Source organism: Solenopsis invicta, chromosome 4, assembly GCF_016802725.1.
Source record: "Solenopsis invicta isolate M01_SB chromosome 4, UNIL_Sinv_3.0, whole genome shotgun sequence".
Taxonomy (NCBI): domain Eukaryota; kingdom Metazoa; phylum Arthropoda; class Insecta; order Hymenoptera; family Formicidae; genus Solenopsis; species Solenopsis invicta.
In genome coordinates, this window is record NC_052667.1 from 2,451,874 (window position 1) to 2,466,498 (window position 14,625).

The 14,625-nt window shown below is 29.0% G+C and overlaps 4 protein-coding genes and 1 non-coding gene across 8 annotated transcripts; 3 read left to right on the top strand and 2 right to left on the bottom strand.

The window, feature by feature from the left end:
- The first annotated feature begins 364 nt into the window (after positions 1–364).
- Positions 365–5,110, top strand: LOC105196917. 3 transcript variants are annotated; one of them, XM_026133657.2, is made up of 6 exons: positions 365–534; positions 831–1,005; positions 1,601–1,757; positions 3,078–3,185; positions 3,424–3,711; positions 3,825–5,110. In XM_026133657.2, the coding sequence occupies exons 3-6, from the start codon at positions 1,611–1,613 to the stop codon at positions 4,065–4,067; spliced, it is 786 nt and encodes a 261-aa protein (XP_025989442.1). In that variant the 5' UTR covers positions 365–534; positions 831–1,005; positions 1,601–1,610; the 3' UTR covers positions 4,068–5,110. The 3 variants fall into 3 exon arrangements, with proteins under 3 accessions (XP_025989442.1, XP_025989440.1, XP_039304493.1); XM_026133655.2 differs by having other exon boundaries at positions 365–1,005; positions 1,590–1,757; XM_039448559.1 differs by lacking the exon at positions 831–1,005.
- Positions 5,111–6,309: 1,199 nt separating this feature from the next.
- On the bottom strand, positions 6,310–8,811 carry LOC105195708 (leucine-rich repeat protein 1). Of its 2 annotated transcripts, XM_026133651.2 has the most exons (5): positions 8,637–8,811; positions 8,361–8,465; positions 7,635–8,192; positions 6,949–7,268; positions 6,310–6,798 (listed from the first exon to the last, which is right to left on the bottom strand). In XM_026133651.2, the coding sequence occupies exons 1-5, from the start codon at positions 8,646–8,648 to the stop codon at positions 6,573–6,575; spliced, it is 1,221 nt and encodes a 406-aa protein (XP_025989436.1). In that variant the 5' UTR covers positions 8,649–8,811; the 3' UTR covers positions 6,310–6,572. The 2 variants fall into 2 exon arrangements, with proteins under 2 accessions (XP_025989436.1, XP_011159538.1); XM_011161236.3 differs by having other exon boundaries at positions 8,361–8,810.
- Positions 8,812–8,857: 46 nt separating this feature from the next.
- On the top strand, positions 8,858–11,177 carry LOC105195707 (60S ribosomal protein L24). The gene is made up of 5 exons (XM_011161235.3): positions 8,858–8,999; positions 9,131–9,206; positions 9,746–9,831; positions 9,915–10,076; positions 11,004–11,177. The coding sequence occupies exons 1-5, from the start codon at positions 8,995–8,997 to the stop codon at positions 11,137–11,139; spliced, it is 465 nt and encodes a 154-aa protein (XP_011159537.1). The 5' UTR covers positions 8,858–8,994; the 3' UTR covers positions 11,140–11,177.
- Positions 10,802–10,931, top strand: LOC113003595. Its single transcript, XR_003268583.1, has one exon. It is a non-coding gene; the product is annotated as a small nucleolar RNA SNORA79 (small nucleolar RNA).
- LOC105195706 (lambda-crystallin homolog) lies at positions 11,178–14,622 on the bottom strand. Its single transcript, XM_011161234.3, has 6 exons — positions 14,450–14,622; positions 13,176–13,363; positions 12,743–12,951; positions 12,221–12,378; positions 11,976–12,118; positions 11,178–11,884 (listed from the first exon to the last, which is right to left on the bottom strand). The coding sequence occupies exons 1-6, from the start codon at positions 14,485–14,487 to the stop codon at positions 11,664–11,666; spliced, it is 957 nt and encodes a 318-aa protein (XP_011159536.3). The 5' UTR covers positions 14,488–14,622; the 3' UTR covers positions 11,178–11,663.
- Between the last annotated feature and the right edge of the window lie 3 nt (positions 14,623–14,625).

Below are 14,625 nucleotides of genomic sequence, written 5' to 3' on the forward strand. Positions count from 1 at the left end.
AGTAGAACTTTGTCCATCATTTTTGTGTTCACGATGCTAGAAATTAATTGGTCGAACTATTCAAATACGATTGATCAATTCTCTCTATCCAAGATCTCGGATTGATTTCCAAGCATTGTGAAACCTCTGATTGGCTGTTGTAATCAGTGCTCTTTTTTGAATTTCTCTTACCTTCGTGTGGATTTAAACTTTACCAATAGCGTTTTTTATTGGGAAAAGTAGTGTGCACTGAGTGTGCACTCGTTGTAGGTAATTGGGCGTTTCTGTTGGTACCGTCTATCTCGCGAACTGAAACGTCCAATTGCCAGCGGCGAGTGCACACTCAGTGTGCACCAGTTTTCCCAGTGAAAAACACTATAAAATTTACCAGTGTTTACTACATGGCTACGTGTATACATTGTATGTATACACATATAAGAATAACTGTTAATTTTGCGTATTCGACAAATATTTGATACCTTGACATTTGAAGTCATTAGTATGTGAAATTGAGGATGCTAAGAATGTTAGTTTTATTAATCAGATTTTGAAAAAGTGAGACTTTATACTCTACAACTTGATACTCTTTCTGTGATCAAAGGAAAGGTTAAAATTAAACGCAGCTTCTTTTTTTTTTTTTTTAAATAATATTGGCATCGAAAATAAATGATCTTGAGTCAAAGTGTCTTTTTTTTGGCTAAACTTTTTTTTTCTTTAACGTGAAAGAAAAAAGAGGAAAGGCAAACCGTGCGGAAGTTTCGTCAAAAAAAAGCTTAATATTGTAATATTATTACATTTATGTGGCATATGTAGTGATATGTATTAATTTAAACAGTACTTAAACTGTTTAGTGCGAATATCTTACAGCACACAATTTTCTTGCTGTATTGATAGCTGAATTTGTTTACTTGTTACTGCATGAGAATCTTTGCCGTGTTGTTGACTTGGCTTCAAATGGTATATTTTTCTTGGGCTGATTGAGCAGCTAAAACTTAATTTTATTTGACAGAAAGTACCAATACTCAGGTAAATAATACAGATACAAAAAGTCAATTTTTTTTTTCAAATATATATAATTACATATAAAATATTTTCATGTTTTCTTTCTTTTTATTCTTCATATTTAAGTTAATTATGTAATTTGATCACTTTATTTTGTAAATGTTTATAAAAATTCAATCTTTACATCATTGCATGTCCAGTTACTGGGACATTTACAAGAATATTTTTTTGCATTTTTTATAGGAAATTATTAGAAAAAACATGAATATATTTTATATTTATAATACAATTATACATGCATTTATAATTATATAAATATATTATAAATTGTTTTGCTGAGTATAGACATAACAATAACTTGATCTATACTCACTAAAAAAGTTTATAAGTTATATAATTATATATATATATATATATATATATATATATATATATATATATATATGTGTGTGTGTGTGTGTGTGTGTGTGTGTGTGTGTGTGTGTGTGTGTGTGTGTATGTGTGCATATGTGTGTGTATGACGTACATATAAGCAAATATTTAAAGCATCAAATTTCTAATGACTTATTAAGTTTAATCTCATGAAAATCTTGCATATGTATTTAAAGTATATTTTTAGATTCTCAAAAATGGATTTGCGTAAAGATATCAAAAAAGCAACATCTCTTGTTTCTGAAGACGATAATGCAAAGTTTTATCGACTGCATGGACTGAGTCAGGCTGCAAGAGATAAAAAAATGAATGAAAGAATATTAAAATCACCACGAAATGCTAATGTCAGTATATATTAATGCATATGTGAAAAAATATTTGATGTTATATGATATAAGTTATAAATAATATCAAATATTATTTATAACTATTGTGAATATAAATATAATTTATAAATAATATTTGATATTATTTATAACTTATATTTTCACGAATTTAATATAACCATTGCTCGTATGAATTTTAAAGGAGTAAATAAATTATTTAAGATCAAAACGAGCAAACAAGCAGGTATTAATTTAAATAATATATCTTTAATATTACAATAAGCATCTATGGGATAATGACTACAGAATCCTCATCAGCACGAATAATAAATAAGTTTTACATTATAATTCAGAGATAATTTTAATGTAAAATGAAAATAATATACATTTTCATAATTTAAGTAGATAAAAACGTTTTGACAAATAAATGTAAAAAAAGTCATATGATATGTCTTATACATTACAAAATCATAAAAACCAATACACGTTATAACATCGTCATGATAAATTCGCAGTTTCCTAGACGAATTAATCAAATCCAGATGCTAACGATCAGATTAGTAAGAGCGATATTTTTCATTATTAACATATAGGATTTGTTATTTTTGAAACTTGTCGGAGCCTATTTGAAAGTAAAAAAATAAAAATATTAGGATATTGTAAATATTTCAAATAAACACATGACAAAATCATACGTCTTACATTCGTTACCTTACCGTCCACGACGTCATTTATCATTACCACGTCGACTTGTCGAGTTAGCACATACCATATATGTTATAAGAAAGCGATCTGAATATTAAATATTTAAGTTTTTAATACTATTTACGAATAAACTAATTTAGGATTTATTATTTCTTTTAATATGCGTTTTTAATATTTAAATTAAGCCAGACACAGTCAAAATTAATGACTTATATGATTTACTCTCATGCTGATAATAAAGAAAACTATTCTCACGACCGTCAACATTCAAACTCGATTTATTCATATAGAAAATGATTTTATTACAACGTTTGTACATATTATGACTTATATGATTTTGCATTGTACAAGACGTATAATACATCTTTCTTATATTTATTTGTCAAAACGTTTTATCGACTTAAATATGTAGAAAATGTAGATCATTTTGTATTTCCTCTTTAATGTAAAACTTATTATTTATTATTCGTGCTAAGGAGGACTCCGTAAAGTTGAAACATTGTCTCATAGATACTTATTGTAATATTAAAAATATATTATTTAAATTGATATTTAATTACTCGTTTTTATTTTAGCTTTATATAATTTATTTATATTTGCATTATTTATAGTTGTTTATTTTTTTAATTTTAGTTAATATCAGACTTAGATGATGAAGATAGAGCTGATTGTATAGATACTATAAACAACAAAGTCAAAGCTTCCTTTGATCACCATGAAGTCGCTGCTGCCATTAAAGAGGTAAACAGATATTCTTATCTGTTAACAAAATAATTAGATTATTGACACAAATACCTTTCATGTTCTTTCATTCTTAATTGGAAATAATATTGTTCAGTTTGGACTTTAAGGTAAAATTAACTCCTGTCTTGTAAACAACATATAAGGAAATAATGTTAAGGAAAAATGTAGTATCATTTTGCATCATTCAAACAATAACTTCTGAGCATGCATAATAAACTAAATGAATATGATGCAGATAAATGGCGGCCGTGACCTTTCGAATAGATGTTTTGAAGAGAATTTTTGGCGACAACTTCAAAGTGAGACAAGTTCTGAAAAAGATCAAAACTTTTCTAAACATGGTAATATAAAAACTAATCAACGTAAGGGGAAGGCACATTTCTTAAACAAGAAATGTGTGAAGAACGAAAGATGGTTTAATAATGCTGCAATTATGGGTCTCGTAAATACCAACAAAATTTCATTACAAGATTTAATTAGTTGTAATAATGAAAATTCAGCAAGGGAAGAAAACGAAACCTTGGTAATGTATAATATTATTATAATGTCGTGTATAACGTTATGTTATACATTTGATACATTTGATAATGTATTCAAAGATCATTGTCCAAACGTAAGAAAAAATACTTTTCACAGTATGGAACTTCATCTAATGAGTGTGTAACGAATGGTGATGAATATGTGCAATCGGTCCCCCTTCGTGAAGATCCTGAAATCTTTATTCACCCTTTACGAATGGGGATAGATGAAAAACAATTTCAAAATATCAATTTTGTACCAAGTCTCGCCAGGAAGAAAAAAATGACACCGCAAGAGCACTTTCTTAATACAGCTGATGAATCTGACTTTAATTTTGTAAAGCCAAAAGATAGAACATGATAGACATCATAGATATTGTTTATTATGTGTAAGAAATGATAATTGAATATACAAAAATAATGGTAAGACTAATAAATTTTGTGATCTTCAAGTTGCTTACATATGCAGTAACTAAAATTAATGTAATGTGTGTATCTATGAGATTATACGTAATATATATTAGGTTGTTCGTAAAGTTTGTTTCAAATCTTTTATGTAAATTCAAAACGCAATATTTTACTGAAAAAGTAACTTTATTAAAGCAATTATGTACCGCTTTGTTCAATGATCTTAGCCTATCTCTCGAGTAGCTGTTTAATGCTCTTGCTCCAAATGAAAATTTTTTACTGGCAAGGAATTGATTAAAATGAATTTTAAAGACTCACTCAAATTTTGTGTTTCAAAGAAAATTTTTTAAAAAGAAATAGTAATCAAAGAGGGCAAGGAGAGAGGATAAAGAAAAACGTCCCGTTCGAAATCTAGAAACTATAAATAGACATCGCGATGTGAGGTTTGGCATTATTATGGAAAAACTCCATGCTTATTGATGAGTTCAGGTACGTTGACGATTTTCAGTTCGTTCAACTGTACTTCAACTGAAAAAAAATCTAATAAACCACGTCCTCAAAATCTCATGAAACAAACTTTCTGAAAAATACCTAATATAAAATGATTATAAGTTATACTATCATGGAATGTTAGATTATTGGAATATTAGGTAAAATACAAAATAAAATAATAGATAAAAATAAGGATAAAAATAGATAGATGTGGTATTGTTGAGAGGATACAATATTGTATCTTCTGAACGGTATTTAATAATGGTAATTTTAAACTCTTTAAATATACTCAAAAATGTGTTTAAAAGTTTATAAGAATTTATAAATTGTATTTAAACGTCATGTGTATCAGAGCATTTTGTTAAACATATATTTAATACCATATTTAATCATCGATTTAATCATTGATTTAATTATAATTAATTATAGTACATTTCTGAAAAAGAATTACATTGTTCCGTTTTTTAAATCCACTCACACAAACACATATGTAATATAAAAAAAGAAAAAATATTCCTATCTTTTAAAAAGTGTACATATTTGAAGTATAAATTATGCTATGTGCTTTTGCTCATTAGACATAATTGATCATTATTTTTTGATATAAAATGAAATAAATTTTAATTATACATGGAAAAGGGTTGCTATTTTATATTCAATTTTCATAATATAATTCCTTGAAAATTATTTATTATTATTAATCTAAAGACTAATATTCGTTAAAAGAAATAATTATAATATAGATCATCAAACAAATTTAATATTGTATTTATAAATTATAAAATAACAAAATTGGTTTTTTTATTTGGGAATATATTTCTTCTTATACATTTTTTTTCTTTTACAGATTTTTTTACTTAGGAAAGAAGTTAATAAATTAAAGTTTGTGTTTCAAAACTAATTAGTTAAAGTTAAAAATTAAATTATTTAAAATTAATTAAGTTAATTTTTAATTAAGTTAACTTTATTATTTAATTTTTAATTTTTTAGCTATTATTTAACCCTGAATACATTTTGTGCTTAAATAATAGACTAATCATAATATGATTCTTTATAAGCGTACATTATTATTAACGGCGTTTTATATATTCCTTAAAAAACATTAAAGAATTAAAGGCAAAGACATTTAATTTAGTTTATTTGATTAAATATAAGAATAAATTTGTATGCATTAGAAATAAAGGAAGTACTCAATATGTTGTACAAAATACTCAGGGATAAATATTTCATTTTAATCAAGTAATTTGGAAATAATTAAATATTCAAATCTGTCTCCTGATTTTCAAGAAAATATTTAATATATGTTCGTTGATTTATCTTATATCTACTTTTTTTGAATGATAATTTATTCTTTTTATAAAATATTTTATAAATTCATCTTTTAAAATAGAGTAAATGGGCTATCATTATAATTTCATTGTAAACAGAGTTGATAAAAATCATGTTTTTTTTTTTTTTTAATATTGTAATGTAGTCTATCTTCTGTTTATTGTATTTTTTATTTCATATTTGTTTTTAATGTTTTAAATACGTAATATATTTGTTTAAAACGTGATTTTTACTAATTTTGCTAAATATGAACAATTTTTTTACAAAATTTTAGTTTCGAAATTTTGTAAGATCAAAATTTCAAAATGTTAAAATTTTTTTTTGTATAGATTATTCTAGTCATTACTCAAGGTTTACGTAATAAATTATCACACTTTTATAAATATAAAATTTTTATTATAATTAATAACAGATATCAACTGTAAAAACAACAGTAAAAAGGTATATAAAAATTACAGATATAATTATTCTATTTATATTTGAATAATGATCGATGACGTTGGTTAACTTATCAATAGTAAATAAAGTAAATCTGAATATATGTATTTTATATAGACAAATGAGGATAATTAAAAACTTTTATATATAATTAAAATTGAGAGGAAACTAGGCAATACGAAAAATGATTGATTTCGCTTTAATGAGAGTGGTAATTGTTAGCACAAACTGTTGAACAGAAATAACATTCAAATTTAAAATGCGATTGAGACACTGATGTTTTTAGCTCGATACATGATAAAGTTAGATACATGAATTTCTTTATATAAGAATCAAAGCAGGCAGTACTGCAATATTGACAGTATTTTGCTTCATCCAAATATTCCACTAATGTATATGGAATTGTACTTGCATCATACGTTATTCTACAAAAACATAACACTTTGTTAGGTTGGAGTATTAAACGATATAAATATCGTATATATTTGATTGATAGTATTGAACGATATAAATAAAAATATGATATAAATTATACAATATAAATAAAAGAAAAAAAAAATAAGAGCAATAAGAACCTAGACTTCAGGATACTCTTAGCTGACCATTCGACAAGACTTTGCATCCTTATATTCTTTGTTGTATTCTTATATTCTTCACCATTATCACAAAGAAAATTTTCAAAATTGATAAACGGATTCTCCATGACATTTAAAAGTTGTAATCGTAGACATGTTATACTAGCTGGTAAATATAACAAATTATTTTTTGCCACGTCCAAAACTTTCAGATTTCGCAGAACTCTGATATTGCATGGTAGACGAGTCAAAGCGTTTTTGCTAACTTTCAGATGCACTAAGGCGCTCAAGTTTCTAATTTGTAGTGGCAAATTCGTCAGCTATAAATTAATGATTAATTAATAATGATGATAGTAATAAATTTTTTTATAGAAAATCTATCAGTTATCAAATTTATACACACAATTCAACAATTTTGTTCTATAAACTCTTCCTTAAAAAAAGTAACAGCATTGTAATTAGTTATAAATATAAATTAATACAGTTATTAATATAAATATTTAAATATTTTTTTTAATAATCAAACATACAAATATTTTCCACAATAAAGTATGTGCAGAAATTGAAGAATTTTTTTGTACTTATAAAAATAATGAAAATTAATTTAGAAGTGATGCAACTCAACATAAAGGTGTTGAAAAACATGTGTACAGAGTGTTAATATTAAGTTTATCTTGTATACTTACCGAATTATCACTTATATCTAAGAAATGTAAATTGTGCCTAATGGCAGCTTGCTCTAGCCATGCCCATTTAGATTTCGGCGATTTTCCAAGGTTATTTTGTGACAGTAAAAGTTGCTGAAGGTGAGGTAAAGTACCCAGCTCTCTTGGCAAATAACAAATATTATTTCCTGACAGATCTAAAATTCTCAAACTTTGCAGACGCAAAATTTGTCGATCAAATGATTTTCTGTCCAGTCCGCTTAAAATTAGTTCCTGTGTTGTTCTTGGAAAACCCTGTAAAGTTGGATACTCTGATTTTTTCTTTACCACAACTTTGACTTTTCCCACGGAAAATTCATTAGAATTGAAAGAAACATCAGATGTAAGAGTGCACTGTTTCACAAGACTGTTGTAACGTTGAGAATGTCCACTTATTATAAGATTCAATAGGCGAAGGAAGTTCTTCAATTGGATTGTGTCACTTTGAATAATTAAATCGTGAGAGGGTTGAGTCAATCTTATCGTAATTTTGCCATTATCAACAAACTTTGTGAATACTCGTTCTATGTTTTTGGTAATCTAGAAATAAAAAAAAAATTAGGTTTCAAAAATGAAAATGAACTATGCAGTTCAAATTCCGCTAAAATCACGAGAATCATTAAAATGATACAAAAGCTAATTTATTTCATACGTAAAATTTGAGAAAAGCAGACTATCAGCAATTGGAGATGGGCTGTTGTCGGCTACCTGGTACTTGGTGCCCCGCTTGTTTTGCCGCGTCTGCAGATATAGACATACGTCATCGTCGTCGGTCGATTTTTTAGAGAACGCCAAAATCGACTGCGATCTTCTCTGTGAGCAGACAGATAACGTTCTGTCATAGATCTCGACGTTGCAATGAAATTTCATGATTATTTACAATCTCGCGCGTAGGTAAACCGATGGATCACGTGTTCAAAACAACAACGGTAACATGAAATAGAAGAATCATCCTCTGAAACGTCGATGATAATGAACGTTAACCTGTACTATCATTAATTAAGCTCATCAATTCGATTCAAGTGTCGTCAATCTCAATTCACCCTCGTCTCTTAAAAGAAGTATTGGCAAGATATATCGTGTTCCGTTCGGCAAGTAGAGCCCGCCCAATAACCTCAGTAGCCAGTGACATGAAAAGTGCAAAAAGTGCAAACCAAGCAAACGCTAGATTCTTTCTTCTAGGGACTTTATAGTTTTCGATTTCCCGTTCATGAGAATTTAACTAGCGAGAGAGCGCACTCTGTCGTTCCGAGCAAAAACTTCGTCGGTGCGAACACTGCAAACGCGCCATAAGCACGGAACACGAGGCATCGGCCATTTTTGTTGAACGCGTCGTGCCAAGATGAAGTGAGTTCAGGTTTTCTTCGTGAAAGATGCACATCCGATGCTCTCGACGCGATCCCGTCGTATTCACGACGAGAACGCGACGCATCACGCTAGTACAATGTTCGTAATTAATCTACGTATGATATTTTCAGGATCGGCTTGTGCGCGTACAGCGGGTACAAAATTTACCCGGGCCATGGCAAGACCATGGTCAAAGTTGATGGTAAGGTGAGTACCGCCGAAACGTTAGTATATAATATAAAGTTGCTCGTAGTCATTTAAAATTATTGCATTACACAATATTAATTGGTCCGCTGGAGGCTATATTATTCTTCTGTGAGGATTTGAAGAGTCGGTTTTTGCCTCTGCCATACAACACGATTAATGAAACACAGCTTCTCGTGGCTGTTAAGTTTTTACTATCAACAACTTTTTTCAAAGATAATTCAATCCTTTTCATTTACTATTTATAGATTTATACATTTTAAATTCTTATAGTCTAAGGATATATTTAGTATTATTTAGAGAGATGCAGAGAAATATTGTACGATATTGAGCATCCAGGTTAATAATATTTTATAATTTTCCTCTAGATAATGTAAAATAAACTCAATACAGCCTCCAGATGATCAGTAATATTGTGCAATATTCAAATATTACTAAAATCTCTTAAGCAATTGTCACTCAATTACTGTTCATGATTCTCGTTACTGCGTTTTGCATCTTCATCTGTCATAATCTAATTAATCTCTATCTTATTCTCACAGACCTTCACTTTCCTTAATTCAAAGTGTGAGTCCGCGCACTTGATGAGGCGTAATCCTAGGAAAGTGACATGGACTGTTTTATACAGGTAAAAATATGTTAGATCCATATGTGAATTTCTCAAGCTTTGATAGTTTTCAAAACTAACAAAAGCACAATTTTTCTTTTTAGACGTAAACATAAAAAGGGTCAAGAGGAAGAGCAAACCAAGAAGAGGACGAGGCGCGCACAGAAGTTCCAACGTGCTATTGTAGGTGCTTCCCTCACAGATATCATGGCCAAACGTAACATGAAACCAGAGATTCGTAAGGCCCAGAGGGAACAAGCAATCAAGTATGTATTTTTTTGTTTATTTTGATTCACTTATTAGTAAGGTGGTTTTTCAACTTAAAATAGTGGAGGCAGAGTTATACTTTGTCTTTCATACATATTTTTTGACAAAAAAAGCTTTCTGCATTGCTATCTTCAAAATAATGAACAAAATTTAAGCAAAAGATAATATTTTTATTTAAAAATATGTTTATAATATTGTTAAATATTCATGTTTAAAAATGGAGAAAAAAATTAACATAATAATTTAAATGTAACAAGTGTTATTGCACATTTTTACTAGTATAATTTCGTATTTAAAGAAAATTGTATAATTTGTAATGAATTATATAATTAATAATGAATATTTCTTATTCTTACACGAAAATAACATGGTGAAACTTAATTTGTTTATTCCCAAATATTCTTTAAAATTCTATTTTTTATGAATATATTAAAATTCTTATATTTTGTTTATGATTAAATTATTCAAAATTCTTCCCATAGAAGACTCAATATTTTAAAAAGTTGTTTACAAAAGTCTATACAGTCACAATTTGAAACAAAGAATATTTATATACTAATTCAGGAATGTTTATATATTAATTATAAACTTTTTCTCAAAATTTGATTGAGTTTTTGTACTATGTGAAAAGAATTAGAGAATCTCCTTAAGCATTATTTGCTCTGAGACAATTTCAAAATGTCAAATAGCAAGTATATTGTATGGAAAACAAGTCATGTACAATAGACATCTGTTCCTCTGGCAAAGTCTTTCATGCTTTGTCAGATTTCAGAATGTCTTAGAATAAAACTGGGTTACTTCACCTGGAACTGTATTTAAATTACATTGTCCAGTTTTTGCGGATTCAGACAATCAATGCAACAATGCTATCTAATGTTATTTTATAGTAATGTTATTTAATTGATTCTCTTGTTTTCGTTTTGCAGGGCTGCGAAGGAACAAAAGAGAGCTGCAAAGGCAACAAAGAAAGCTGTTGCTCCTCCAAAAGCGAAACAAGTAGCAAAACAGAAAGTTGCCAAGGTGACGCAAAAGTCGGCACCTCGCGTTGGAGGAAAACGTTAAAGTCTGTAGCTATATAAATAAAGTAAAATACAATTCCATTTTGATTACATTTTTTATGTATACAATTAGGAATAATTTTAAAGTTGAAGGGGGCAAATCTCACATATACATATTGATTCTTACATTAATAAGTACAATTCGCATTTAATTTTCACAGTTAAAGAACCGATCGCACCAATTCCATTTAATTATATTAAATTTATGAATTGCTAACTGCAGAATTTTTAATTACTAATTTCTTAATTTTATTATTTTAATTTAAAATGACCTAATTATTAATTAAAATATAATTTATAAAAACAAATGGACAAAATAATAAGATCAATTTTAAATTTTATAGTTGGCTATTCTGAAATTTAATTTGACTGATCAAACTAATCAAAGATAAACTGGTTTTGAATGATACATCTTTTACAATTAACCTGATAAAATTTATTATACCACACGCGTAGGTCTGTCTTATAAACAGTTTCAGCATTGGTTCACTGGTTCATTAATATGCAATATGTATAATACACAAATTTTTACTGTTTTATCTGATCCAATTTTTTCTTGAGTATAGACAACTTCGTCAAAGCATTGTCCCGCCATGCGCGTCGCTCCTGTAATTTGTCAAGCGGACACATCTCGTTTAATTCGTTGCTGATTTTCTCCGCCTCCTCGCCCACGAATCTGGGCACCGGGCCGAAAGTCATGCTCGTATCATAAATCGATTTGTTATATGTTTCGCAATATTTCTTCATTCCTAAGATAATAGAAATTTCAGAGTGAATTGTGCTTTCTTTGGAAAAACTTGTTTAAGACTTAATGTCTTTGCATCCTGGCAATTAGCTTACCATCGGCATTCAGATGCGCAGCCTCGAAAGCACCAAGGAAAGCGTAACGCATCCCGAGTCCTTCACTCATCACCGTGTCAGTATCTTTTGCACTTAGCACTCCATCAGCTACTAATCTCCAGGCTTCATTTAAGATTGCGTACCTGTCAATATTGATATATTCTTTTACATATCAAGTATCATAGTCGAACAATCACAATACCATTCGAAGATATTTTATGCAATACAAACGTCGGATTACATACTGTATTCTATTAAGCGCAAAACCATCAATTTCCTTATTCAAGACAACGGGTTTCTGGCCGATCTCGATCATGATGGCCTTGGTCTTCTCAGGAATATCGGAACGCGTCCACGGCGCTGGTACTATTTCTACGAGTGGCACATAGTAAGGAGGATTTACCTGTATTTGCAAAACCATAGTAGAATCACTGTACTAGTTAACGAAACAAAATTAAGTTAATATAATTACATTTTCAAGTAAAAAATATTTTAATCAAATTTATATAAAAATTAGATCTAAAAATATCAATTATTTTATTATTTTGAAATCTTATTTTAATATTTGTCTTAAAGTTATTTATTGGTAATTATTCAGCAACTGGTACAATGACCTCTCTTTAATAGTTTTCCTACAATAAATCTTATAATTTTATATAATACAAATATAAATTCTTATACATATTAATCTACTAATTGATTTTGTAGCACAAAGATTTAATGGAAAAATGTATCATTTACCGTACTGTAAGTCTGAGAATACGTACAGGATGGGAAACGATAATCTGCTCACGATGTTTTAACTTTTCGCTGAAAAGAGATGGACGGAATGTGGACGTTGAAGACGACAGGATCACTTTGTCATCAACAATCTTATCAAGTTCATTGTAAAGTTTTGTCTTCAACGAGAGATTCTCTGGCACACATTCCTGGACCAGTTTTGCTCCCTTCACAGTCTCCGCCAAATTGGATATTCCTACAATTAAATCCTTCATTAAAGTCTGTGGAAAATCAAATTTCCCAGAATTAACCATCTTAAATATGCTATCTCATCATACCAGCGACAAGAAATGTTACTTTTTCTACTACGTATTCATTGCAATCATTACATTTTGTATAAAATGTAATTATTTCTGCACTAAGGAAGAAAAACGATTGCTGCATAGCGATAGATGGTTTAAAAGACATAGGTCAGCGAACCCTTTATCAAATTAAATTGCTGATCCGCCGTCAGTGTACCACGAAGAAGACCGCCAGTTTCAAGACGTTTCAATTGCTGACGGATGTCCTCCAATGCGCTCTTAATCTGCTCCTCGACAATATCGTAAATGGTTACCTGATACCCTACGCTAGCAAAGAGCATCGCCCAACTGCGTCCGATTAAGCCGCTGAAATAGGTATTAAAACGAAGATAAAAATAAGTCTTGATGAAAAGGTACGAGACTCACGATTCAAATACAAATTTACATTCTCATGCGTTGCAATGTTCCTTTCATTCATGGGTTTGTTGTAAAAATCATCGTAAGATGATTGCAAATTATGATGTTATATATAACAGTAAGAAACATGTTATTGATCGCCATTTTGCGCATTATCTTATCTTCGGGTGTGTATAGCTTACAAAAAAATGCTATTAAGAATTTTGTTATTGCCTTTCGCAGTAGATTTGACGACTTGAAAAAAATCGATGATACGATGCGATTAAATTGATTGCTAGAATGATAAAGTATATAATATCTAAATACAAAAAATTTAAATTTACACAAAATAATTCATTACTTTTATAGAGCGTTAATAATAAGTGTAAATAATAAAAATCAAGAATAATGGAATAAAATTTAATTCGTCCATTTAAGTTTGTTTTATGGTTTTATCATGCTCGTACTGTTTCTGAAGCCATAATTTATGAAATTATAATTTTTTACAATTACAAAATTATATATACTTTTACAAAACTTATACGAAACAGACTACATGTACTACCTAGGATGCCGCGATTAGTAAAAATATTACAGTTTCCCTTTCTAAACTAACGGTCTCCGCGCATCAACTGTGAAGGTCAATTTTATAACAATTAAAACACATTACCTTCTTTTCATTAATGTTCTATAAGTTTCTTATAAATAGCGATTTGTATAATTTTAGGTATTCCGGTTATTCTTAAACGGCAGCTTAAAGGCAACTTTTAGCATACAATTCTTAAATAAATTAAAAAAACATTGGACCATTCAAATTATGAGAAAAAAATCATAATCTTTCCGAATGATATAATGTGAGGCACTCGTAAACTTATTATTAACGATGCGAAAAATAAAGTAACTACAATCCGTAATTATTTGTTATAAGGTAATTTGATGTAACAAATAACTATCCATGAAAATCACATTAAGCAACGAGCGTGTTGGAGTTATTACAGCTTGCAGTTTTATGCGAACATTTTGAATTAAAATGTAAATTACAGTCGATTACTTTACCTGCCAATGATCCCGATCTTTTCATTTTTAGCTGCCATTGTTAGTGTGTTGGTTGATCGAAAGCAGGAAAACGAGTCGTGTAACGAGTGGAATTTTAACTTTTATAGACTCGAAGATAATTGTAGAGAGAGAGAGAGGTATATATATGTATATATTCCTAGTATCAGTCTCCCCAC

What these genes read in the sequence shown, in the direction of transcription:
- LOC105196917 (XM_026133655.2), top strand. Translation starts at nt 1,611, where the DNA reads ATGGATTTGCGTAAAGATATCAAAAAAGCAACATCTCTTGTTTCTGAA. An exon ending in AATCACCACGAAATGCTAAT is followed by an intron (nt 1,758 to 3,077) that starts GTCAGTATATAT and finishes TTTTAATTTTAG; the next exon opens with TTAATATCAGACTTAGATGA. An exon ending in TCGCTGCTGCCATTAAAGAG is followed by an intron (nt 3,186 to 3,423) that starts GTAAACAGATAT and finishes AATATGATGCAG; the next exon opens with ATAAATGGCGGCCGTGACCT.
- LOC105195708 (XM_011161236.3), bottom strand. Translation starts at nt 8,522, where the DNA reads ATGAAATTTCATTGCAACGTCGAGATCTATGACAGAACGTTATCTGTC. An exon ending in AGCGGGGCACCAAGTACCAG is followed by an intron (nt 8,193 to 8,360) that starts GTAGCCGACAAC and finishes TTTTATTTCTAG; the next exon opens with ATTACCAAAAACATAGAACG. An exon ending in TAGATATAAGTGATAATTCG is followed by an intron (nt 7,269 to 7,634) that starts GTAAGTATACAA and finishes ATTAATTTATAG; the next exon opens with CTGACGAATTTGCCACTACA.
- LOC105195707 (XM_011161235.3), top strand. An exon ending in TGGTCAAAGTTGATGGTAAG is followed by an intron (nt 9,207 to 9,745) that starts GTGAGTACCGCC and finishes TTATTCTCACAG; the next exon opens with ACCTTCACTTTCCTTAATTC. An exon ending in ACATGGACTGTTTTATACAG is followed by an intron (nt 9,832 to 9,914) that starts GTAAAAATATGT and finishes TTTTCTTTTTAG; the next exon opens with ACGTAAACATAAAAAGGGTC.
- LOC105195706 (XM_011161234.3), bottom strand. Translation starts at nt 14,487, where the DNA reads ATGGCAGCTAAAAATGAAAAGATCGGGATCATTGGCAG. An exon ending in AGATTATCGTTTCCCATCCT is followed by an intron (nt 12,379 to 12,742) that starts GTACGTATTCTC and finishes TTGCAAATACAG; the next exon opens with GTAAATCCTCCTTACTATGT. An exon ending in TGCGCATCTGAATGCCGATG is followed by an intron (nt 11,885 to 11,975) that starts GTAAGCTAATTG and finishes CTATTATCTTAG; the next exon opens with GAATGAAGAAATATTGCGAA.